This window comes from Amborella trichopoda, chromosome 2, assembly GCF_054954075.1.
Source record: "Amborella trichopoda isolate Santa Cruz 75 chromosome 2, AtrichopodaSantaCruz75HAP2 v2.0, whole genome shotgun sequence".
Lineage (NCBI taxonomy): Eukaryota > Viridiplantae > Streptophyta > Magnoliopsida > Amborellales > Amborellaceae > Amborella > Amborella trichopoda.
The window spans coordinates 63,966,878-63,994,825 of NC_142337.1; the positions used below are offsets into that span (position 1 = coordinate 63,966,878).

Consider the following 27,948-nt stretch of genomic DNA (forward strand, 5'->3'; position numbering starts at 1 on the left):
TTTATAATTAAGCTACTTCTATATTACCATAAAAAATGTAGTCCCCCTTTCGGTTATTTCTCACATAAAAATACGCAATTAATTTACAACCTTCAAATAGAGCAATTTATTGAGGCGGGTGCCTAAATTCTTTTGCGTGAAGCTCTCCATCTTAATCAGCAGACTCTTAAATGGCACCCCAAATCAAACATAGGCAAATGGCATCCTTGAACAATAATCATCGAAATGTTACAGGATACATGGTCATCTGCAAAAACCCCACGCCAGTGTCGTCAACCTTTGGTAGCAGCTTATACAATACGAAATGCAATTTTAAGGAATAGATTTATATTACACCTTAACATGGAGCAGCTTAATGATTCAAATCATTTGTCCATATGGTTAAACAATTAAGTTCCCGAATAATACTCATGGATTTGACATGCATGGTTTTGGTGTAGGTGCATGTGTGCTGCACACACACGTGTGTGAGAGAGAAAGAGAGATAATCATATGAAGTAATTAAACTCACAACAGAGTTTGACATGAGGGTGTTAAAGCACTACAACTGCTTCAGGTGAGAGAGAGAGATAGGATGTTGATCCCCTGTAGTAAGGACTGTTTAATACAAAATGTCAGTCCCATTATTCATGTCATTGGGATCTTACTATGAGAACTAGATCCTCAATTGCTCACATCCCACAGGTTTCTAATTCTTCTAATGTTTAAGAGAGAGTGATTTGAATCACACAGGAATGTAAAAGATTAACAATTTACAGCAATTCACAAAGAAACAAAGGATAGTAGAGAAATGAGATTACCACTAGTGGATTCTTTTTCCTCTTAATATCTCCGGAATTCTTTGGGTGGCTTGAAGTTAAGTGGATGGGTCTCTGGTGTGGCTCTCTCATCTTCTTTCCACAACTTAATAGTCTTGTCTGCCTCACACGAAATAAGTCTCGAACCAGTAACATCATAAGAAAGAGCATAAATGCCAGCTTCACTGTCCAATGATCCTGCAATGACAACCAGTTCAAAGAATCAGCAAGCTTGATCATAATGATCATAATTATACAATAACAAGAGCAAAACTCACAGTTTCCTTCCTCTACCAGATAAGCATTATAAAACAAAAGAGAATTGCATGCGTAAAAAAATGATAAAAGAGCAAGAGAATGATCATAGATATTGGTGTTTATTCCTTACCTGGCTGCACAATCGTCTGGGCTTGCTGGAAGTTATGGCCACTATTCCAGTCCCAAAACCACAGACTGCCATTATCACCTACAAGAAAAATCCAGAAAGAAAATGAAATAAGGAAAGATGGAACACAAACCATTAATGATATCACTATTCATATGTCTATTTCCTACCTCCAGTGACCATGACACCATCCTCATTAATCGCCATTGTGTTTATGATTGTTTTCTGTTGTGAGCTGCAAATGGGAAAATAGAGTATCAGATTCTGAAGCTGTCGATCCAAGTCACAATGAGCATTGTTTGCATGGGCTTACTAACAAATTATTTACAAAATTTGTTGCTTTTCCCGAGGATCAAGCCATGGAGCCTAGACTCTCTCTCTCTCTCTCTCTCTCTCTCTCTCTCTCTCTCTCTCTGTGACAACACTGTTTTGAAGTTTCCAATAAAAATTTCATGTCTCACTAGGACACAAAATGGTCTGACTGCAGCTGTACCGTCTTAGCAGATCTTCACAAGTTTTGACAAAATCTTATGGGATTGTATACAATTGAGACCATTTACCTTTGATACAAGGTGGTCACAATTACTTACAATGATCCGATGTGAAATTTGAGAGCTTCGATATGTCACAAAGTTCAAGAAAATTTCTTTTGAAGTTTGAGCTTGATCAATGATTAATTACATACACTCAATTTCACATCCAATGGTCAAGATTAATGTGACCACCTTGTACCAAAGATAAATGGTCTCATTCTATACTTTCTCAATTCTTATTTATATTGATTCTGGTAACATCAGAGGCCAATATCCGTTGAACAATTGTTTCATGAGGGCTGGACTACATTTGTACAATATGCGGTCCAAAGGTATAAAGCATCAATCTTAAAGATGGATGCAAATAGGTGGCCCATATAAAAACAATTGCAACTAGCGGTCCAATTGCTTTCTTAATATAATTATTATTTTTAGTTTTCAAAATTTATTTATTTTTCCATATTCGTGAACTCCATGTTAAAGACTATATATTCTCTAAAAATTATGATCAAATTATATTTAAAATATATATTTATTGCCAAGCCGACATTTGTACATATGTGGGCTTGGCCGCAAACTAAACGCATTCATATCTGTTTAGGCCAGATATACTTTTAGGGACATAATGTAACTAAGGCCTGGCTCATCAATATAAGGAATGAACACATCCAAGCTTCACCATGGATAAATATCCAGAGAATAGGCTACCGAAAATCAGGGTCATCAATGTCCAATCAAACGGTTGGACTAAGATGGCAATGGCCAGAGTAGGACTTGATGGAGTCATGTCATACTCTGGTGGTTCCCACAGCCTCTCAATTACCTCCCAATATTGGACATTAATGCCCCAATGACTACAAATTACAGCAACTGTAAAATCAGAAGACCATCGCGATTAATAACCACCAACAACATATTCCAAGAATGAATGGATACGCATAACAGTCCCAAATAAGGATTAGTAGGGTAGTTTCTGCAGTGAACTTACAGCATGTTGTGCAAGAACTCTCCTTTAGGGAGCTTGAATTTCTTTATGTTGTCAGCTGATGCTGATGCAAAGCTATGCCTACAATAAAATAGAAAGGCAGCCTTTCAGTAGGTATCTCAAAACAACAACAACAACAACAACAATAATAATAATAAACACAACACATGAATAATCTAACAAGAAGATATGTATGTGTATGTGTGCGCGTGCGTACGTAACAGAGAGAGTGAGAGAGAGAGAGAGAGAGAGAGAGAGGGAGAGAGAGAGAGAGGGAGAGGGAGAGAGAGAGTGATAGCAAAGAAGAAAAAGTTAACCACGAGTTATAATATATATAATCTTCTTATTAACTGATGAAGTATTACTTTATCCAAGAACCTACTCATTCGGATGTTTTGCAATTGCTCGAACCGATTTCTTGTGATGAGTAAGAGTTGACATTGTTTTCCCTGCAAGGTATAATCAGTTATCTGCAGAAGAGACAAGGCCGACTCAGAAGAGAGTTATAGACCTTAAATAGATCATTCATTACCTGCTACAAGGTCCCAAAACTTTATGGTTGTATCATGGGATCCAGTTACCACTTGTGGATCCTAATAAAGTACCATGTTAGTGTAAATAATGCAAAACCCATCATCAGAAGGAGAACACACACATGAGTACATTACTGAGGCACACCACATGCAGCTAGTAATTATTATGACGATAAGCAGGCAATGGGCAACAAACAAAAGCTATAAAACATGCCTAACTAAGATTTTGTATTTGTAGACGGACAAAGGAACCAACAACATACACAACTTATTTCATAAATCCATAGGAGCCAAATCTCATAAATCAATCATATCCCCCACAATCATTTGTCAGAAATCTCTCTTGCCCAAGTTCTTCAATTGCTAGAAGGTTTCATTGACTTTTCTATAAAATATTGTACAAAATGAGACTTCTCTTCACATTGACTCTGAGTGTAGATTAATCTACATGAATACAAATTAATCCTGTCTATGAGACCCAGGCTATACACTGAAACAGTGATTAAAAACTGAGATTCAGGATCAGACTTGCTAAGGTCTGAAGTCTCACAAACATTTGGCCAAGTGTCCCGTGCAAATAACACTGTAGGGTCCATGACCCGGTGAGACCTCAGCAAGTCCTGAGGTTTCTGAACTGGATCTAGCAATATAGTAACTCCAGCCCGAATCACAGAGTTTAAGCTCCACTGAACTGTAATCACCAACTGGTGTTTAGCTAAGCTTTCCTTTGCCAAAACATCTGCCCCTTGGTTATCATCTCCCCCTACGTGCTGCAAGGGCATTATCAGTCAGTATATGGTGCCAGACATTTTTCCTTGCAATCTGCCCACTTAATAACAATAGGAGTCTGCTTCAATGAAGATTGATTTCTACGCAGGATCCAAATTTTGGAGACCAATTACCAGATCCCCTGCAACTGCCTCAATAGGATCGTTTAAGCTGTAAAGAACCAGAGTAACTTCCTAAAACTTCTACCCAGGTAGTCCCTTATAACTTTTATGCCTGCCTTGCCAGGGTTGCTCTTAGCACTTGCATCAAAATTTAATTCTTATTGCACACTGGGGTCGGAGCCATTTCATTGCCTTAACTGAGTTTTCCTACTCAGAATTTAATGATCCCACTGATTCTCAAAGTCAGCTAGCGAGTAACCCCAAAACTCACTTCTTGTTCTTGGCCAAGAGATAACCACCACTCTGATTTGCTTGATCAATCTAATAGACTTCTGTTTTTGGTCTGTGATTTTTGAAACACCGCCTATTCCTCTCCATCCATAAGTTCCAGAGGACTGCCAGAACTGTCAGCCTCCACAGGGTTAAACCTATGCACCTGACTTTGGCAGTGGAGGTGTTAACCATTGAATCATGAGTGCTTTAATTATGGATCAAATTACCACGTCAAATTTGAAAAGAGATTTGAAACGAAGACCCCAAATATCTGTTGCCCATGGACAATGCAAAAATACGTGGCCAAATGTCTCAGCCTTGCTCCTACACCAGGAATAGGTATCACAAATCCTTGGCTTCTTCAGATGGTCAACAGTAGCATCCCATCAATGATCACAAACCTCCCAAATGTTTAATTCCTGGGTCGTCCAGGGATGGACCAGATTTTGTTAGTCGCAGCGAGCATCTGATGTTGACTCCACCTATTTTGATTTAATCGATAAGTCACCCTTGAGATCTGGCGCCCAGGTTACCTCATCAAATCTTTCAGGTCTGAAGAGCAATCTCTGCAACTTCGATAACAGGCTCGCATATGCTTCAACTTTATGCTTTGTCAAGGCCCTTCTGAGGCAGGGATTCCAGGCTTGAATTTCTTGGCCAAGTTTTTTAGGCCATAAGGGCATATTGCAGCATAGACCCTCAAACAAAAAGGCATTGCAAAATAAACCTGAGTTTCTTATTGTTTCTTTCCTGAAATGTGTCACATAGTAGGGTTTCATGATTCCAATTCAGCAAGAAGATAAAGTCAACTATATAACCAGAGAGTAATGGGAAACGTCAGAAAATAGGTGCTGTAAACTTCACATAATGATAAAGACATTTTATTAATTAGAACGCAATAATCTGAAAAGCAGGACAAATGCCAGAGGAAGCTAAGAATAGAACAATAAATAAACTCACACATAAAAAGTGCAAGGATCTCAATTTCATAAACCAATTAACATTCTAAGAAACCATTTCATTCTCATATATGGGATTCTCATATGAAGTGAGTTAGGCATACCACAGCTTGAGTGAAAACAGAGCAAACTGTGTTCTCATGCCCAGAGAGTGCAAATATCTGGGTCTTGGTACGTACATCCCAAACCTAGAAAAAGAAAATGCACAAACAATTAAAAAGATAGAAAGAAACGTCAATGCACATATAATCACCATACTAGATGCAGTCCCAATGGGAGGCTCAATGACTGAGGTGTAACATTCCTTTCAAAAAGCACATATTGGAATGTAGATACAGTAACATACCCCCCCCCCCCCCCCTCACCCTAAAAAAAAAGCAAGAGAGAGCGAGAGAGAATACATCCAGTATACCATAATCCAATGGACTACAAAAAAACCACGGACCAATGGATCATCACTGAAATTGAAATGAGCGATAGTGCTGAAGAGAGAGATCCACCAAAATACAACATATTCCCAATGCAAGGTCACATTCTCACCATTCATCATTGCTCCCATTTCAATGGATGGTGGCAACAAAGATTCAAAAATACTAGCATAAAGATTTGGTATGATTGAGGCACACTTGGCAAAATATAGTAACAGCAAATATATCGGGGCTAAAAAAGGAAAAATAATATCATCATCACCATCATAGCCTTTTCCCAACTATTTGGGATCGGCTACAAGAATCATTGTCCGCCATTTTGCTCCATCAAGGGCCATACCCTTAGTGAGATAACAATAATAATAATAATAATATAATAACTTTAAAACATAATAACATGTGATATTTGAAAAGATCCGATATTTATAATGAATTTATCAGTGGTGCTACATGCTTCAGAAAAATTAGATATTTCCTGCATACTTCAAACATTTGGTGCCAGCTATATTTTTTTTTTTTGCTCTAACATTGTTAGGGGGATTTTCATCAGAAATATTTAGGTGGGGTTTAAAACTTTAACACTTTTTTTGAGAGAGAGCAAGATTGACAATAATCAGATCTGGTAGCGAGATCAGGAAAACGGGATCATGAAATATAGGGATCTCGATTCCATTATGTGTGCGAGCTTGATCCAAACTTAATTAGGATGGAATGATAATGCAGGACTGTGCTTCATCTACTTAAACATCATGACCCCAGAGAGCACTTAACTGGTATATTATAGTATATACTACTATACTATACTACTATGCAATAATATACTACTATACCATTCCACAATACAATGCTAGCTGTTGTATTCCATCATAGGGTACCATATTATTAGCCGCTATATTTAATATTATTATATTATCATCATCATCATAGTCTTTCCTCAACAATTTGGGGTCGGCTACACAAATCTTGATCCGCCATTCTGCTCTATCAAGGGCCATACCCTCAATGAACCCATTAAGTCCTCATATCTTTTCTTACCACTTCCAACCATATCCTTTTCGGCTTACACCTTGCCTTTTTTTAGCCTTCCACTTGAACTAACTCGAACCTCCTAACAAGTGTTGTACTAGGTCTACGCTGCACATGGCCAGCCACCTAAGTCTACTTTCTCTCATCTTATCGCCTATTGTAACCACACATAAATTTGCCCGAATGTATTCATTTTCAAACTATATACCTTCTTGTCGTGTCACTCATCCATGTCAACATGCTCATCTCAACTACACTCATCCTATGGGTATGTTGCTTCTTGACCGCACAACATTATGCCCCATAAATTTGAGAGTGTAAAGTTGAGGACCTCCCAACAACTTATCTGGGTCTACCCCTCGAGCTGGGTAAACCTAAAAAGAGACATTGGTCCCATGTGATTGACAAGGCTGATAGACGCTTGGCAGGGTGGAAAGGGAGATACCTCTCTCAAGCAGGAAGAACCACTCTAATCAAAGCAAACCAGGCCAATGCACTTATGTACCTTATGTCTCTTTTTCAAATACCAACTTCAGTGGCTAATCGACTCGATCAACTCATGAGGAACTTTCTCTGGTCAGAGTAGGCCGAGAAAACCAAATTCCATTTAATTTCCTGGGATAAAGTATGCTTACCCAAAAAAAACAGGGGTGGTTGGGAATCAAGCTCTTAAGGAAACACAACTTGGCCCTCTTAGGAAAATGGTGGTGGCATCTGGCCACTCAAACGGACTCTCTCTGGGCTCAAGTACTACGGAGTAAATACAAGATTCCTCAAAACACTTGCGTGTCAGAGAGGAGACCTTGGACCAATGCGTAAGGAGCATGGAAATCTTTCACCTCCTCTCTCGCATTGTTCAAAAAATACATCAGGTTTCACCCAAGAGAAGCAACAAGAGTGCGCTTCTGGTCAGATCTCTGGCTTGGACACGCACCACTGAGGGACCTCTATTCACCCCTTTACTCTATCGCAGTGAACAAAGATGCCACAATAGTGGACGAAATGGTGTTGGAGGGAGGTCAAAGAGAGTGGAACCCCTCTTTTAGAAGAAACCTCTCTAAGGAAGAAACAACCACTTTATCTCCCTGTCGGCACTATTGCACCATTCTTTCCTCCCAACACAAGGATGGGACCAACTGGTATAGTCCCTCACTCCATCAGGGGCCTCATTGTGGCCTACTTCTACAAGAAACTCATTCAACATCCCATTTTCCCACTTAATCCCCCATCGGTTCTTTCCCAGATTTGGAATACTATAACACCTCCCAAGGTGCAAATTTTCAATTGGATAGCGGGTTCCCAAAAGGCATTTACAGTCGACTACCTACAAAAGAAAGGGATCCCAATCCCCAACAGATGCATCATGTTTTTATGTGAGGAGGAATCCAATCCTCACCTTTTCATCCACTGTCACCCTGCCCACGACCTCTGCTACAACTGTTTGGTGTCCGTTGGGTAACACCACCGACAGTTAGAGAGTTAATAGCTGTCAATTTTGCCTCCCAATGGCCGAAGGCCAGTAAACTCCTATGGAAGGCAGTGGTGGCAACAACCATATGGGTAATCTGAACAGAAAGAAATGCCAGAATTTTCCAAGGACAAATCAGCCTGGTCCCAACCCTCTTTCACAAGGTTACATCCTCAGTAACCTTTTGGGCGTCAAACCAACACCTCTTCAAGGGTATCCCTATGAACTCCTTCCTTAGTCAATGGAAGAATATTCTTGTCCACCGACCAAGGAAGGAGAAAAGATCAACCATTTGGAAGCCACCTCCTGATGGAGCCATAAAGCTAAACTTTGATGGGTGCTCCTTGGGGAACCCTCGCCATGCACGAGCAGGTGGTGTCTGCAGAGATCACCAACGTAATATTCTCTTCACCTACTCCGAATATCTTGGCCTTCAAGATTCTCAATATGTCGAATCAATGGCTCTTCTCAAGGGCCTGCCAAGCTTCGATCGATCTTGGGGGAAACACCTAATAGTTGAGGGTGATGCTTTAAACATCATTACTTGGGCAACCAGGAGGTCTACACCCCCTTGGTATCTAGCACCGATTATGATGAGATTGTTCACACCTGCAGGGAGATGGCCGTCTCCTGGATGCATACCTTGAGGACGTCAAACGAGTTCACGGACATCCTGACGAAGACCAGACCCGGTCCCTTGCTGCTTTGGACCGTTGAGGATAAACTTACAAAAACAACTTACTGTGTACGGGCAACTTTCTTAGCCCATTTTTGTAAACTCTTTGTAAACTTTATAAGGGGTCGATTTTTGTGTACTCACTGTAAACTTTGTAAGGGGACTATCTTATAACCCCATTTTTACCGAGAGTCCCGTCTACAGGGTACTCTCAGATTAACCAAAACTTGTACTTCCACTCTTTATAGCAATACAAAAGTTAACATTTATCAAAAAAAACAAACATTATGCCCCATAAAGCAAGGCCAGTCTCACAGTTGTTCTATAGATTTTGCCCTTTACATCGTTGGTATACGACGGTCACATAAAACTCCGGTTTCACATCTCCACCTCCCCCACCCAGCTCTAATTCTATGTGCGACATCTTCCTCAATCTCTCCATTTTTCGGGATGGATTGAGGAAGATGTCGCAAATAAAATTAGAGTTGGAAGCAAGGATTCAAGATTCATGTTTAGTTTTGGCAAAGTTTTACGTTAGCTGCCTACCTAACACAACTCACCTCCTTTATCCGGGCTTGGGACGGGTTAAGGGAAAGTTTAAGGTCCTCACCCTTCTTAGACCATTTAATATCACTATGCACAACTATATAATATATCGGGAAAACTATTAAACCCCCCTTCCCCCCCCAGGTTGGATGTTCTCCTCATAATGCCCGTGGAAAAGTATCTCTCACCCATTACCCCATAGATACTTTTTTCTAAATTACACCACAGGGGTACTTTTCAGTTATATTTATGATGAAAATGCCCTTATTAATGATTTCTAAAAGTCAAAATAAACAGTCATATCTCTATCTTTCCCCTTTTTTCTCTATAAGCCTACCTTTCATTGATATTCATCTCTCTCTCTCTAACAATGTAAATGGGTTTTTTTTCTATCTAAAGATGTGAATAAGTTTCTTCGTCTCTCTCTAAAGCTCTCTCACTCTCTCTAAAAGCATGAGTAGATTTGTTGGCTTCTCTCTAATTATAAATGGGTTGTTGGTTTCTCTCTCTTTCTTTACCATTTTTTCTCTATGTAGATCCCAAACCCATTAGGTCTAAAGAGTAAGAAACTAATCCATTTACATTTTTAGAGAGAGATATGAATATGAATGGGACTATGGGAATGTAGGCCTATAGAGAAAAAATGACGAAAAGAGAGCGAAATAAGGGCATTTTCATCACAAATAAAGCTAAAAAGTACCTTGTTAGTGAGAAAAAAAATAAGTTAGGATAGCGGGTGAGAGAGACTTTTCAATGGAGGCATTAAGGGGGTAACATCCAACCTACGGGAGCTATCGTAATTTCCCAAATATATACCAATATGGTATATATTACCAACTATACCAAACTGCTATACCATACTATATTGCTATACAAGTTACTAGTGGTTTAGGTGCGGAAGCCTAGGAGTATGGGTGGTCCTTTGGTTATTGATTGATTGGTGATTTGGGAGATCCTAAAATGTCTTCATCTAGGTCTAATAAGACTAAATCTGACCATCCTGGGGGTATGAAAATTTAATTTTTAAATGAACAAACTATGAATATGTTTGTACATATTGTAAATAAATAAACAAATAGGGCACATACTAGGTCAATGAGCATTTGGCCCAGAAGTCTGGCAAAGTGTGCAAATGCACTAGTGTGTGGGCAAATGTCATGTATAAAATGCAAAAGAGCATTGAAAATCACGACACTTAGCAGGAAAGAAAGCAATTGCTGTGAGATTGGCAAAACTTACCCTACCCCTAATGGAGACATTTGATGCTAATGAAGAAAAGGAAGGGCCGTCAGTACCAAATAGAGAGGGCAAAAAGAACCTGCTATAGTGGCTACTAGTAGGCCTAGAAGGCAGCTGGGATAGAAGATTATTTCCACCAAGGGCAACAATGCGGGCACAACCAACAATTCAAAGTATCTTGGTTGGGGAGAAGACCATGAAAAGGGCCCGGTTGATTTATGGTTCAGCCATATCGTTTGATGTCATCAACTCCTACTTTCAACCTACGTTGGATGCAATGTCATCCCCCTCAGCTTCATTGATATGATGTGATCACATAAAACCCTGGTTGCACGTCTCCACCTCGCGCACCCAGCTTTAATTCTATGTGTGACATCTTCCTCAATCTCTCCATTTTTCTAGACTATCAAACCAAGTAATCGAAAGTGTGTACTTTTTGGTATTTTGATTTATTCAGACTTGAGTCCCTTGATAGCCTGATAAAGAGTAATAAAGTTTGTTGTTCTAACTTTTAATCTTTAATAGTTCAAATGTCTTAACAAATTAACATGTGAAACAATGTAATCCATTCCATCTCAGATAAAATATCCAAAATTCTATACTTTAAAGTTTAAAACCCAAAGAAGCAAAGACAAAAAAGTTTGACATATAAAAGAAAAAGATAATCAACTTTCAGGTCTCAATCAAACAATCATCAAATACTTGAATTCCTTCTGTCACTTCCTTTTGTCTCATTTTCTTCTTTCGCATTGTTTGCTTGTGGGCATGCTTTAACAATCCCGGTAATACTAGCTAAGCGTTCCTTCTGCTGAAAACTACCCTCAGTATAAGTACTACCACATAGATTACAAATAAAACAATTTTTTCCATGCCGGCTTCTTGTTACTTGAAGTATTAGGAAATGAAAAATTACCAAACAATCCAAATAAATTTTGATGATGGCAATGCGGGTAATATAGCTGCATATGCGGGTGATGCGCAGCATCGGCCGCCACATATGCGAGCGCATCACATTTTTCCGCATAGGTGGCCTAAAGAAATGCGCTCCAAGCCACATAATGCATTGCCTTATGCAGCTAAATAATGTGTCATGCGGATGCATTTTAAAACAATGATTCTTAAAGTTATAAGCCAGGGAAATGATATTGTTAAAGAACGGGTCAAGCAAGAGGGCCTAGTTCTCAAAGACATGGAAGAACAATTAGATAACTGGATGGAAATGGAACTATCAAAAGTGGGTAACTTTTAAGTTTTAAGCTTTAAATACTCGATTCTTGGGATGATTTAGGGCATTTCATTTAAGGGGATATCAATGATGATGATCAAAGGTGGAAATGACGAGGAAGAATAAGAAACACGTGAAGATGAAGATGGTGAATATTACATGACTTGTATTTATTTGTCTGTTCTATCATTTATGTAGCAATGTAATTTTGAGATTTGGATTGCTTTATCATTTGTTCCTTTATTTGTTATGTCTTCGACCCAGTGAGAGTGTGACTGGGAGTATGAGGCTTTGTAAATTTTATGAACATGATGGATTCGCTTTAGTACTTAAATAATTACTTGCCTAATACCCTGACACCCTTCAAATTCATTGTCTAATTTGCCTTAGTGGAGTGCTTCATGTGATGTGTATTATGTAATGTTATCTAGAAATTTTGATTTTATAATTTTCTTATTCAGCCGTGATTCCAACACATCAAGAATGAGGGTTCTATAATTTTCTTATTATTACGATTTATAATTTTCTTATTAATCCTAATAATTTTCTATCTTTTGAAGTTTTTTCCGTTCTTTTGCAATTTTATTTGCACTTTTTCCTTTTTTTAGCAGTCTTATAAAATTTGGGCGGTACGACCGGTGCCGTAGTCCAGGCTGACAAAACCAGTGCCTCCACCAGCTCAATGATTGACCCAATCCTGATAACATCAACTAAAAACGCATGTTGTGAGCAAGTTTTAAAAAAAAAAAAGGTAATAAGAGATGGTTTATTCAAATTTCAAGAAAGAGAAATATTGGCAGTGATGCCAATACATAACAGCCACTATAAACCTCAAAATCGCCAATATTTGATCATATTGTGAGATTTTGACTTTATAGGCTACACCACCACATGTTGGACATACATTAGAGCATGCAAGGCCTTTTACATAAAAGCAGTTGCTGTACCCACTATTTTAGCTTCTTCTTTTTTTGAACCATGCTGACCACCAATTGCATCAATGATTTACAGTAGTCCATCAGATTAGTAAATTTTTCACATTGAATGTTCATGAAACATCAACTCCTTAGCTAAGAGAAGAAGCTTCATACCCGACAAACAGAATCACGACCACCAGTGAACAAAATGTCAAGAGTAGGATGAAGTGATAAGCAATAAACACCACTTAGATGCCCATGATAAGAACGAACAACCTGTACAATGATATTCACAAAATAGTTAAGAATCACATAGAATGCTAACATCGACCAGTAACCTTAGAGGTAACATGATAGGGAAAGCATTACATTGGAGGTGACAGCAAACCTTGTTTTGTTCAAGATCCCAGCATTTTACTTGTTTGTCATCACCAGCAGAGAACATGTAGGGATGGCGGCTACTCACAGCAAGACCTACGCATGAACTCAAAACATCAAGATGAATATGAGAAATACCAACAAAAGGTTCAAGACCTAAGACTATGCATTTGGTTATTTCACATTTGTATGATATAAGGAACTTACCACGTATTTGTTCAATATGTCCAGTTAATGTGAGTTTGAGTGTTCCGGAGGCTAGATCCCATATCTGATCAAATAAAATGAAAATTAATGTATGGGAACAACTCCTCAAAAATTATTCTGGATGCTAGATCCCATATTTGATCAAGTAAAATGGAAATTAATGTTTGGAAACAACTCCTCAGAAAATTAAAGGACTAAGGCAAGCCATATCAAGAAAATAAGGGGGATGATCTTGTGTATTTTCAATACACAGCCTTCTGATTTTAGCTCGTGACCGTCAGATGAAGGTTTAATCTCAAGATCAAACCTTCTTTCAACCCTTCAACCGGTTACCCTCATTTACAAATTTGTCCCCTGAACCTGTTCTACCCATATCTCTGTACTCTCTCTCTCTCTCTCTCTCTCTCTCTCTCTCTCTCTCTCTCTCTCTCTCTCTCTCTCTCTCTCTCTCGAATGTTCAAATGCTCTGAAGGCCGTAGAACTCTAAACAGAGAGAGAGTCTCTCTAACTTGGAGATCAATCTGACAACAAAGTGTTCAATGTTTGCCATGTTCTTATATTTCTTAGCAAAAAGATGGAATTCGTAGAGTGTTTGGGGATCCAATCAATGGGGTTTTTGTGAGAGTTATTGGCCTTTGAATAAGGCCAAAATCACAAAAAGTAATAGGAGAAAGAGTAATGAAGGAGAAAACAGAGCACTTAAAGCAAATAATCTTCATTTATTCAATTTTTTCTGGCATATAAGCCTCTGTCTAAGCTTGAATATAGTACATGAATTGTTTGTCCAGATAGGTTCTCAGATTTTTCTCTTTAGAGTAAGCCACTACAAAGGTGGGTACCATTTTTATTCACAATAAAATTGATGCAATTGGAGAACGAAAGTAGAGAGATTTCAGTTTCAGGTCGTTCTCTACTTCTTTGCACCATGAACAGCCAAATCAACCGCTTCCATCATTGTGAGCAAAGCACCCGACACCCACAGAGCACCACCCAAGAAGTAGCTATGATTAAGAACTGTATTTGCAGCAGCAACACCAGCAGTCCTAGAGATCAGGATAGACCAAACTCTTGATGAAAGGTTTCCATGTCTCTGCAATATGATCTAGAGGCATTGAGAGAGGGAGAGAGAGAAATAAGGGCATCTAGGTTACATTGCTGAGAGAAAGAGAATAAATTGCCCAGAAGCTTTGGGGGTGAGGCCATAACGGCCATGTTTCTGGCAAGAAAGGGGAAAATCTTTTAGGCCCATCTCTGCCTCTACCACCACCTGAACATTTCCATACAAAATACAGGTTTTATAATTGATTTAAGCGAAAAGGTTGCAGAAATAATTGGGCACAAAATGGAGGAGATTTTAGAGAAGGAGAAGATGGAGGTGGAATACTTTGTGGAGGTCTCATTTGGCTCTCTCTCTCTGTTAAGGTTTTATGCTTTCACAGCTTTGACCTCCTCAGAGGAAATAGAGAGACTCTCTCTCTCTCGGTCTAGGGCTTCTAGGGCCTTAAGAGAATTTGAATACTGAGAGAGAGAGAGAGAGAGCAAGGAAATGAGCAGGAGAAAAGTACGGGGACTTGGGTAGGAAAGATTTAGGGGCGAAATTGTAAAGATAAGGGTCACTGGCTGAAGGGGTTAACCGGTGGGAGAGAAGGTTTGACCTCGAGATAAGATCCTCATCTGACAGTCGATAGCTAAAACTACGAGAAGTCTGTACTGAAAATACACAAGATCATTCCCCAGAAAATAAAAATCAAATACAACATAAAAAATTGATGGAGATTAAGAAAAGAAGCAATGAAGGCACTCATTAAAACCATCTAATATTGGGAACACCACTTGGCAATAATTAAACAAGCACTGGGCTGGAAGTACCACTATTATAGGTATTACTGAAAGGATTATATCCAAAATGCACATATTTTGGAAAAATAGTCTTAAAAAATAGTGTACTTAAATCATTGGTCTTAAAAAAGAGTACTTAAATCATTAATTAGAAAGCTATCACTTGAAAGTTTAAGCTTCGCTTGCTTGCTTCCAGTTTTTCTCACCTCCGTGACATTCATGCTTTTGCATGGGATGGGAACCCCCAGTCCTATATCTAGTCTATTTCCAGTTACGATTTTGTTGATTCATGCTTTGTCCAATTGATGCTTTACGGAACAGTAGTAATCAAAAATGAAGAAAGACCCATATCATTGTCAGGAGTTGTTTATTGTGGATCTCTTAGTTCCTTATTAGTTTCATAAACAACAATAAATATTAAGAAACTTCACAAGAGAACTTTATATTTTGCAAGAAGAAAGATCATGATCATCATCAGATCCCGGCTCCTAGGTTCCATGTTTATAATCTAGTTAGTGAAATCTCATCCAAGTGCATGAATATCAAAGGTCCGGTATGATCAATCAAGAACTACTCAAGAAGATGAAAGAATTAAATTAGATGTCTAAATTATAAATTATAAGGTGGGCTTGGTATTAGTTTTTGTAGCTTAACCTTGAGCCAAATAAGATAAACATGACCCCTATCTTAATAACAGAAGAAGAAATCTTGAAGTCATTTTTTCAAAGAATTAAGCATCCTCTACTAGTTTTCAAGCAAACTTATCACAACAAAGAGTGAACCCAATTCTAAGAAACCTTCATGGAAAACAGAAATACCTTAATTGTGCGATCAGCTGAGCCAGTACAAAACCATTCATTGCTCGGATCAAATGCAACTGACCTTACCCATCCCAAATGACCACTGAGAACCTGGAACAGAGCAAAATTCAGAGAATGAACATCACGAAAATTTAAATTACTAGAGGAATGTGCCAATTCATAAATGTTTTAAGAAGAAAAACACAAAATGCATTACCACATTACAGAGACCTATATCCCCATAATAAATCTTAATTACCCACCAAAATATATAGGTAGGCTATCGATAAATTATTAAAGCCAGAGATTGACAAGATTCTTCTGATGCAAAAGCAGATATGACTACATAATAACTTCAGCATGCAAAGAAAAGACAGTTGCAGACAATATCCTGCTGCAGAGTACTTGGGGACTCATAAATGCATCTATGATGGCTGATATTCAACACCAAGGCACCATGACCTTAAGGGGCATAAATAACAAGGTTGAATACACGCAGCCAAAGTACTCTCACTAAATCTCCAATTTTAAAAATAAGATCCCAATTTTAAAGAGAAGGAAATCAAAGGTAAATAAATGCAATCAGATAAAAAATGAGAGATTCTCTCCTTCCAAATGCCCTATAGGATGCGAGTATTCTACTAATTCAGCAGAAGGAAGATTAAAGACAACTTTCCATGTAGTCCAGCCATTCAAATCGCACCTGTTAAAACCTAAAAAATTTCAAAGATACCATTCAAATCAATTAAACAAAAGAGAAGGAGAAGACAAGGTGAATGTTTTCATCACTCAGTGTAAAAGATGCAATCAAGAATATGAAAGACTCTTTCAACCACAGCCAAATTCTAAACAAGATCCTTCAAGGAAATGCACGCACTGAATAAACTGTATGGCCAGTTCCCATATCCAGTTTCGAATTGATAGGAAGCAGTGGTTAAATCCCAGATTCTGGCTTGTATTCACCAGGTCCTGAGTCCAAGTAGGAGACTGACTTGCAGTCCAACACAATCGAGTCCCTTAAACATACAAAAAAACAGCCAGAGTTTTAGGGCTATTATCCAGACTTGGAACCCTTCCGGGTCCGAGTTACTGGGTAAGTCCAAGCCCGAGTCACCAAATTTTTTAAACAAGGAAGAGATAGAAAATAATGATGGCACAGCTCTTCAAATAACTGATACTGCCTCCACAACCAGCACTGATCACTACCAACTCAAGCCAACAATTAAGTATCATAGCCAACAACTCTTTCATATGTGTACTGCCATGGCAAATATTTATAACTAGATAATTCATAGTCTTTGGGAAAAAAATATCAGCATGACAAACACCTACTGCACAAGTAAGATAGAAAAATAAAAAAGTAATTGAAGATTACTCTGTAGTTCCTCCATGGAGGACGCCATATCGGGCGAGGCCATTTGCTTGGAAGCCTTTCAATAACAGCTGCACTAGACTGATACCTAACCAATGGGAAAAAGAAATGGTTTTACAAACTGAATGGCATAGAAGTCTTGCCCCAGCTCATCATAAATCAAATGATAAGTAAACATAAACCAAAAGAATGAAAATAAAATAAAAAAAACCTTAAGAAGTTAGAATTGATAAATATAAAAGGGAAATGGTTATATAAATTGCTTAGCATCAAATGTTTGTTTAAGCCAGCCAAAGCCCAACGGGTCAGCAAGAGTAATGAGACCTAACAAGTTGAGACCGTCAAAGAATATACTAGACATAAAGCAAACTTTCTGCTTAACAATGCAATCTCCTTAATTCAGAGCAATCCAACCACACCATACAATCGTAGCCTTGAATCTCTCCTTTAGACACAAGGAACAAAAAAACTACACAATAAGCAGCAATCACATGTGCATTTAAAAACAAATAACCATTCCAGGCAGCACAACCAATAATACACTGAAAAAGCAATAAGCAATCTGGTCAGCTTCACCCAAAATCATAAACTTCAGCCAGTAGGCAAAGCCAAGCACAATTTTTATCTATGTTTATTTTTACTTTTGTAATAGGCAAAGCAAAGCACAGCTTGAAAGTCAGTCAGCATTCCTCCTTCAACAAAGGATCTACAAAATAAGATTTTTAGAAAGGCCAATAAGAAGCATTCAGAGCAATTGTGTAATCTCCAATTTGGCCTTTTTATATCAAAGTTTTACGAGCCAGACAGTAAGGTCCATGGAGAGGCTCCAACAGACAATGACTTGGATGCAGCAAATTTCATGAAAAGCCTCAAGACAGCAGAAAACCAAGAAATATTCAAAACAGGGAAATAACAAATTATGGAAATGAATAAATAAACTAGCAAATATAATCGAATTGTAGGCTATGTTTGAAAAAATCTAGCAGTTTAACACTCAATACACCTCAATTTTATGGCCTTCCAAAATTTCTTTTTACAAAATTCAAATTTTCAAATAATGTTCACATTCATATACCAAATAATTAAACTTGTCAACTTTTCAATCCATGTAATGTTTTTTAATAAGAAGGTGATTAAACATGAAAGTTACAAATAATCAAAAAAAATTTAATACTAGTGAATATTACTACAAATTAATCTAACCAGTGGAGGAACAGGTCTGATCAGATGGGCTCACCGGTAAGACTGATCAAATTTTAAAAAAAATACAAAAAATATGAAATGGAAACATACAAAATTTATAGAAATTTCTATAACAAATAAGAAAGTTTAAAAACAAGAAGAAAATACAAAATTTATAGAAATTTCTATAACAAATAAGAAAGTTTAAAAACAAGAAGAAAATTATAAGAGCTAGATCAGATCAAAGGAGCTGTCATTTTTTGGGCAACCCAGCACAAACACTTCAGTGGCCTTTCCGATTCCAACTTCCTCCACAGTTGGAACCCCATTCTCAGATTCAACCCTCAGAGGCCCCCTCGATCCTCCCTTTGGAGACCACCCGATGATAGGCAAAATGGCGGGGTATAAAAAAATTTGGCCTGTCTAGGTTCCTTGTATAGGTCACCCGTCCGTGTGTAGCCTATTTTTTGGGGCAGAACCCATATGTGGGTATCCAGACCACCTCCTTTTCTTTGTACCTCGTTTAGTTAGTATAGAGTTAACATATTCACAAAATAAAATCGATAAACTATTTCTGAAGCCAAGCTGCAAAAGTTATAAATAAAAAATTCACATGTTAAGTATCCAGATTTTTGTGTTAAGTATCCAGATTCCACCTGAATTCCAAAACAAACACCCGTCCACACCTAAAATAAAATATTCGAATCACCACAAACCCTTAATAAATTTACAATACAGAATAGAGTAGATATGTGACCAAAAAACAGAAAAGGATCACAAACTTTATATCAATTGTTTTTTCCCACAAATCAGAAACCCCTTTTCAAAAGATCTAAATCGTCTAACATGACAAAGTCTAAACAAAAACCTTACTTTCGAGAGATATAAACTCTGAAATAAGTAGATTCAGAGATGAGACCTAATATTTGCTGGAAAAAACTTATCCAAATTATTTGGACCCAGGTAGAAAGAGGCAAATTTTTTTTTTTTTTTTTTGGGGAGGTTGGGGGGGCGGTTGGTGGCCTCCCTCTCTCTCTCTCTCTCTAGATAGGGTGTTAAACCCTCACAACTCTCAAGCAACTCTAAAATGACTAAAACTGGCACAAGTAGCCAGTAAAACTATATAAAAAAATGAAATTACTGCTTCTTTTATTGTAGCAGCTTGGAACAGCTCGTTCAATCGAGTCTGGACTAGTCATACCGACCAGTCCACCTGGTCATATGGCGGCCCAAACGGTCCAACCAGCCGATTCAGTCTCTTGTTCATTCAGTGCAGTGAATAAACTTGCAATTGCATGCAAATACAGAATTCAGCCAATGGACGGGTTACTGAAGGTCTCCAATTCGAGACATAACAGAAATTGCCCGCATGCTAGGAAGGCCATTACCGAAAGAGGAAAGATTTCTGAAAACATATAAAATTTCAGGCCAAAATATAGGAATAGAATCAGGTTTTGGAAGGGCTAGACACTTTAGGGACCAAGTACCTAAGTTAGTCAAAAATAGCAACAAGCCTGATATTCTAGTGGCAAACATGGTGGCATTATTGGACGGGAAAGGATCTAGACCCAAACTTTTCGTCGTATCCTGAATGATGCCGAAGTTGAAGAACTCCAATCATTACTGTGCTATCAATGGACAACGTTATCTACCACTTTGAGGGCATGAAAAATTAGTATGAGCCTCTACAAATGCAGGTACCTTTTCAGCCCGTTCCTTTTATATGCAGCCACCAAAACCCAAACTCTTCACCTGTCATTGCTAACAAGGCCTGGTCCATACCAGCACCACATAAGGTCCAGATCTTTATATAGTTGGTGGGCGGGGACAAGGTCCTGAAAGCAGACGAGCTACAACATGGGAGGATCAAATCCCAAACTGATGTATATTGTGTCTGGATTAACAAGAGGAGACTACCAAACATCTCTTCCCATATTGCAAAACCTCTATCCAATATGGTTATATTTTATGAGGAAATTCAATATACCCTAGACAACACCACAATAAGTTGGCATCCTTCTAAAGCATTGGATGTCTCCCCTTTTACTAGAGGCAGGCCAGGTGCTTTGGTCCACTTGGCTGTAGCCAAATCAGCGAATACTTCGAAGTACCAGCATCCAGAATCATCAAAGTCCAGGAATGCAAAAAAATCTTCAATTAGCTTTTAGGCATAAAAGCTGCAGGGGTACCGAACCATTGACTTTGCAAAATATCCCATTCAGGTTTCCAAAATGAAGGCAGATCAAGATCATCAAATGCAGGATGCAGACTCGATGAGCTCGGGGATCCAATGTGTCACATGGCTCAATGTGATTTATATGATAGAAGGATTTTAATTTAGTATTTGCCTCTAACATACCCGTTGTCTAAGTCGTTAATAGCCTGATAAGGAATAACACAGTTTGTTGTCTGTATTATCCAACAGTCTAATGCATTTAACATGCAAAATAAATTAATCCATCCCATACAGTAAATTAAATAAAACATAAAAAAATATTTAATATACTAACTGACCAAGAAAGCACTTAAAAATATGTTGACATCCCCAAAATTTGGGTTAGCCTTAGACATCTGCCACACCACCTCACCCAAGGTCTTGCACCAAGGGTCTTTAGCCAATAGACCACAAGTGCGTGCACCATGCACCAATTCTGCACCATCTTAACATCTCACATGGTCAAGGCTGAGGGGCATCTCCCTCATATATGATTGTCAGTCTAAAGAGCTGGCTTGCTAGGAGAGATAGCTAACCCCACAAAAGCGGCACAAGTCGATCACTTAGGACTTGCAGATCACCCAAGGGGAACCGCATGCGCACTTAACCTGAACATGTGACACTAAGGGAGAGGGCTTGACAAGCCTCCCCCACCTCAACTCTGACATCCTCATCAAACGTTTGTCCTACACCGGTTCCCCATAAACCACGGTTTTGGCCCAAGCCTGTCGCTAAGTCCTTCTCGTACTTAGCCATCAAGTCTCTACGCATTCCCTTGGTCAGGTCCACAATTGCCACTAAGCCCACGCACACACTCAGATCCTCGAGCTGCCGCCATGTGTCTGGATACGTGGCCAGCTCCACAGCTACCACAACCCATGCCACCTACTACAGATTCAATTAAAAAAACTGATTCATAATTTCTAGACTTTATCCCGTTAAAACCAAAGCTATTAAGACCAGACAGGTGGTCGAAGCACAGCAATGGTGTGGCCTAGTCAGACCGTTCGAACATGACTTATTCACTTGTTAAGAAATAAGAATCAAAAAATTGAAGAGAAGTAGCTATAATGATATAAATATCAAAGTAAATAAAATTAAAAGTAATAAAAATTATACCAGAACCTAACCAATTTAACATTTAGAGATGCATTTAAGCATTAAACAACCAAAGCATGTGTAAATCAATCAAATCTTAGATAAAATAGAAACCCAAAAATACTCAAAATCCATAATATGGAACAATTTTCATCTATCAACATTCTCGATGTTTCCATAAGTGTTAAAGACCCAAAAAATAAAACAAAAGTGTTGAAAAGGCCAAATCTATATATACAACAAAAAATCCACATAAGCTACCAAATAAGTAAACAAACTACACATTAAACTATAAAAGTAAAACCGGAATCTAATTAAATACACTCAATCCATTGCATTGATTTGGAAAAAAAAAAAAAGAGGCAAAAACCCTAAAAAAAAAAAGATCTAGTTTTGCTAAATATAAAACAAACAAATAAAATGAAAGGTGTGATGAATTTATTTGGGGCTTGAAATAGAGCAATTGATGGCTAGAGTCCACTCTTAAAGTTGTCAGATTTTTGCCAAGGATTTGAAGGTTTTCAGGTAGAGAGAGAAAAAAAATTGCCGAAGTAACTCTCTCTCTAAAAGAAACATTTTGAACCCCCAAATATTAAAAAGGGCCAAAACACTCCTAAACAAATTCAAACAAGAAAAATAAAAACATATAAAATATGAAAATTTGACCCTAAATGAAAAAGAGAGAAAGAGATCATTTTGGACCCATATCGGGACCAGGTCAAATAAGACTGGTTGAACCACCTGATCCAAGTATTTGACAGGCTGGTTCGCGGGTCTTACCAGTATGGGACCCTTGGACAGGCTGGTAGGACCACTGTTTTTCAATCTGAACTGGCAGGTAGAGTCTGGTCTTCATAGCCTTGCTTAAAACCATGAAAAAAATGACTCTTAAGGGGGTTTTGGGTGGGTATATACCGTTGCCGCCCTCCCCCCCACCCCCCTAATCAAAACAAAAAAGAGAGAGAGAGCACCCAATGCCCTCCAACTTTATTTTCTTTTGGTGTGGGTGGGGGGGGGGGGGGGGGGGGTCTCAGCCCCCAAGCAGTCACCCGAATATGCGGTTGCATAATTCTAGATAATGCACCCTCATATGTGGTTAATGCACAAAATATGCAGGTGCATAAAGATACCGCGCATATGTGGGTATAAGTAGGGCGTCCAAGGGCCCATCCACTTTAAAGTGATAGCATAATGCGTTATGCGGAGGCATTTGATTAGGCAGATCAAGGTGTTAAGAGTGGTTGCCACCCGAAGCAGGTGTGGTGAAACTGAACTTCAAAGATAGTTCAAAGAGAATCTCTGGACCCACACAAAGAGGTGGCCTCCATAGGAATCACAATGGCCAAATACCATTAACCTATTCAGGTCAACATTGAAACCCAAGATTCTATTGTGGCTGAAGCTCAAGCCTTATTGGTTGGACATCAAAACTTTGCCACATCATTGGGGTTGGGGGTAACAACTTGATCATCGAAGACGACTTGGCATAAACAATTGCCTATTGAGAGGCACGGCCATGATACCTTGGAACTAGATCCAGTTTGCGAACAAGTTCACCATATGTGCTCGTGTTTAAGCGTGACTTTCAGCCACACTTGCATGGAAGTAAATTAAATTGCAGGTTCTTTAGCAAAAGCAGGGTTAGAAGAACCTTTCCATATCACTAAATGACCAACCATCTATCTATATTTGGATTGCAAACATTCACATTGTACACAGTTTCAGTGGTATAGAATTTTGTTACTCATGGATTGAAATTTTGAAACACATAGAGATTAAATCAATTAATTACTTACCAGTATAAGAGAAGGAAATTCTTTTGTTGATGAATAACTACCAAGAAATAAAGTTTGATAATTATCTTTTTAAAGAAAAGTTTCATACCTTTCAGATGCCCCAGGTTGTGCTACTATACTCCCAGTGGCAGTAGCACTTCTACTTGACACTCCATCAGTTCTGTAAAATTCAAACTATATATAAGCATTTTAATCAATAGCATCTAAAGTTCTATTAAAAAAATGTGGAATCTGCCCATCCAGATCTCCAAAGCTAGTTATGATCTACAAGAAATAGGGGTGGCAATGGACCTGGGACCCGAGGGGTAGACCCAATCCGGGTCTGGGTCCAGGTCAAAAAATTGGACCCGAAGGGTCAGATTTGGGTCCAAATCTTGCACCCCGAACACTATTCGAGTCTGGGTCCGGGTCCGGTAATATTTTTCGAGTCCCAGTATATGAAATATAAATATATTTAAATACATAGATATTTAAATACATAGATATTTTAATTTTTGGGTCGGGTCCAGTCAGGTTGGGGTCCCATGCTATATTTTTTGGTCCAGGTCTGGGTCCGGGTCCCATATCATTTTTTCAGGTCTGGGTTTGGCCGGACCCGGACCTGGATCCAACCCAACCCATTGCCACCCCTAACAAGAAAGAGACTTACGGTGCTTTTGGTAGTAGAGGAGGAGCAACTACTATAGCAGTTTCACTCCCTTCCTTTTGCAAATCCCCTGCCGGAGGTAGACCTACAAAAAATGATGGTGAATAACTAACCAAACAGAAACCATGCCCAAAGCTCAACTGGAAGGCATTGAGTTTTTGTGTATCAAACCCATGTACCCACCAATCAAAAAGAAATTTTTTTTATGAGAATACAACAATTTCAGGGCACAGCAAGAGTGCAAATGTGAAAAAACATGATGATATTGATGATCTCTTCTATACTCCCTTCTTTATAAGTAGAAGGAACCATCCACAAGGCACTATCTTGCAATAACCATCAAGAAGTCATGCATATATATGGGATTATATATTCCTTTGGAACATAAGCAAGAAGCAAATATGAAGAGCAAACAGATTAAGTTCATACTCCATAAAAATAAAAATAAAATACAAAAGAGGTCACAATCGAACATCATGAGCTCCATTTCTCAAAAATAACATACCACAACATATTAACTTGTTGCACCTATAGGCCTAAGCTTGTTTGCCTCTCAATAAATTACTTTACTTCCCCATCCTATGAGCTACACCACAAACTTGCATTAGAATCTGAGATTCCCAAAAATGCACAACATATTCATGGAAAATCAATATGCTTGGAAAACAAATTAAGCATGCAATCAAACCAGCCTTTATCACAAAAGAAAGTGAAATAAGTACTTGGGGTAAATATAAAGTGTCATCCTCAAGTCAAAAGTTTGAAGCTACAGAGAATCCACCCTCGCATTGAGGCCGTACAGTAGACGACAACCAACCCAAATTCTTCTATTTACATGATCCAATACCCAAGCCAACCAGATGCATATGAAATACTCCCCACCCATTAACAAAAAAAATCAAGTGCCAACATGGTGAAGAACACCATGCCACTAAAGGCCATGAAGCATGCACAATTCCTATATCACCCACATCACGATATGCTAAGCATGTTTACTACTACTTTAATGGCCAATTCATCAGCATGGAGCATGAAGTAAAACAGCCATTTTAGCCAGCATGGCTTGTGGGTTCCAAATGTTTGATGCCCATTATTTTTGGTTATTTGGGATATCAAACAAACAATTCCAACAGGTAACCCAGGGTCACAAAACAGCATGCAAGAAGGCATGTGAGTGCACATGCACAGGCAGGTTTTTGCATGTGCAATTGTGCAGGGACACACACACACAAGCATACACATGCACACACTTAAAGACATATGAAATTAAGCTTCACTTGGGGAGCCATTTCATGCAACAAGCCTCTCTAGAGTCATTCTATGGATGCTCGTTTAAAGTTCAGAATTCATACTCAATGCCAGTTAAATTTAAGACATTCACTTGCAAGTACCATGGACAACTTTTATCTTGAAAGCAAAACAAGAAGATAGAAGGAAAGATAAGGATTTAGGACATAATCCAACGTCATCCTTAGATACACAAATCAGAATGAAATAGTTTTGTAATAATAGTGACCAAGAAAATCTCTTTGAGCTATATGATAAGGTTTTTTAAATTAACTTGCATCACATTGAACCATACCTGGGACTGCAACTGCATTAGATGAAGTGGGAACCTGAGCACCTTGATCTTGTGATGCAGGATTCCCATGGTCTTGTGCTGGTGGAGTTGGTATGTTTTTTACGGCTCCATATTCAGCATTCATCTTTAAAAATATAAAAAGCAGAGGATCGATAAGTGGGGGATCGTAACCTACATGAATTTTAATTTAATAAAAGATTTTAACTAAGGAATGCAAATTTCTTATCTCACTCCAGATTCAACTGAGGTCTTTTACATTCCATTTTTAGGCAATGCTTTCAATTAAGGTCGTAAAAGGGGAAAAATTAAGCTTGAATTCAAGCTGAAACATGTTAACAATAAAAAACAAGTGCATGGAAGAAGAAGATATCTATCTTTCATCAATAAATCAAAGCCTATTTTTCCCCGCTTAAAAAAACAGAACTTATGTTAACAGAGCAGAGACTGACCAAACCCACCACAAGTCAATTTGATATAAATTTTGATAAGCAACTAATGAGTTAACTATAAGTTTATAGTAGCAATTACATGCAATTTTGTGAATAAACGGATACATACATATACAGACGCATAAATTTGAGAGCACACGTGCGGGTAACGAATATACTGTTTTTCCATTAAAATTGAAAATGGTTAGAGAAGGGATGAGTACCTTGTAGCTAATCCTGATGCGCTGACTGTAGAACCCGGCAGCATATCCATAATTAAAATACATGGAATCAGAAGAAGAGAAAAACAAGAATATTCAGATTTCTAGTAAAGTTTTCTGCAACGGTCAAACTAGAAAACTGAAGCATACGAGAAATATAGAAACTACTTCATCGTGATTAGGGATTAGAAAACTGGAATACAAAGAGCCATTCAGAACAGTAAAATTCCTAACCAAACAAATTTATCTGGCAGAGAAGATAAGCTTTAGGACGTAAGAATACCATTCCCAATGAGTGATAAACAAGTGGTCCAAGATGTCAGTCTACAGCATCAATTCAAAGAAGACCAAAACAATCCAAAAAATAGCAGAAAAAAAGAGGAAATTAAGTTCCAAGACTCGAGGGATTTAGGGTTAGGGTTTTCGCACCTCTCTGGATCAGGAGGAGCATGATCGATATGGCCTGGAGAGAAGACATCAAGGGCCCTCTTAAGGGATTTGAGACTGAGTTTCTTCAGAGACTGTGGCTCCACTCCCTCCATTGCTCCTGCTACTACTGCTGTTGTTGAACCCGGCATTATCTCCCTTCTCTCTCCTCTAATCACATGTGCGCTCTCTCTATCTCTCTCGGGCCTTTTGGAACTGGGTATCCAAACGATGACGGAAACCAAAGACGGCCTCTCTCTCTCTCTCTCTCTCTCTCTCTCTCGGAGATGAAAGGAGGGAAAAGATGACACTCGGTGGAAGCTTAAATACTCTCACTCACTCTGGGCGGGCACTTCGACACAATAGGAAAAAGGGCTTTCCACTTCTCTACTTTCTGCTTTAAAATATGGGAAAAGTTTACATGGACCCGAGCCTCTAAACAATCAAATTTGAGCCTACCTCAAAAATATCGGAGAAGTTTACATAGAAGAGCTTGTTTTGATGCCCAAATTTTTTTAAATTGATCATCTCAACAACAAGATACATAAACATGATAAAAAAAATGGATTTCAAATTCTAAAATAGTGTATTTTGTTACATAATTTTTTACCATCAATTTTCAAGATTTTTAAGTTTTTTTAGATAGGTCGATCTACACTATTTTTTAAACTTTAAACTTTATAAATAAATATGAAAATATATTTTAAGACTATCACAAATATTTTCAATAACCTGTCATGCGAGCTACAATCTGGATTCCTCCCATAACCTTTTCATGCCCGACGGGTGTTCCATAAAAGAGATAGCTTAATCCACCACACAGTAGATGTTGGGGTCCGGAGAGATCTGCCTATTCAATTCATGAGTACGCTGCCCAC

At 38.4% G+C, this 27,948-nt stretch overlaps 1 protein-coding gene across 5 annotated transcripts; it reads right to left on the reverse strand.

Moving 5' to 3' along the window:
- Positions 1-27,359, reverse strand: PRL1 (pleiotropic regulatory locus 1). 5 transcript variants are annotated; one of them, XR_016050115.1, is made up of 18 exons: positions 27,074-27,359; positions 26,648-26,672; positions 25,996-26,119; positions 24,417-24,498; positions 23,856-23,927; positions 17,480-17,564; positions 16,123-16,215; positions 13,466-13,529; positions 13,250-13,354; positions 13,055-13,156; positions 5,460-5,543; positions 3,233-3,293; positions 3,083-3,149; positions 2,704-2,781; positions 1,353-1,417; positions 1,186-1,263; positions 801-995; positions 1-247 (listed from the first exon to the last, which is right to left on the reverse strand). XR_016050115.1 is itself a non-coding variant. In XM_006840528.4 (18 exons), the coding sequence occupies exons 1-17, from the start codon at positions 27,220-27,222 to the stop codon at positions 823-825; spliced, it is 1,488 nt and encodes a 495-aa protein (XP_006840591.1). In that variant the 5' UTR covers positions 27,223-27,359; the 3' UTR covers positions 1-247; positions 801-822. The 5 variants fall into 5 exon arrangements, 3 of the variants coding, with proteins under 3 accessions (XP_006840591.1, XP_088715565.1, XP_088715566.1); XM_006840528.4 differs by having other exon boundaries at positions 13,269-13,354; XR_016050117.1 differs by lacking the exons at positions 1-247; positions 801-995; positions 1,186-1,263; ... (2 more) ...; positions 3,083-3,149; positions 3,233-3,293 and adding an exon at positions 3,594-5,146.
- Between the last annotated feature and the right edge of the window lie 589 nt (positions 27,360-27,948).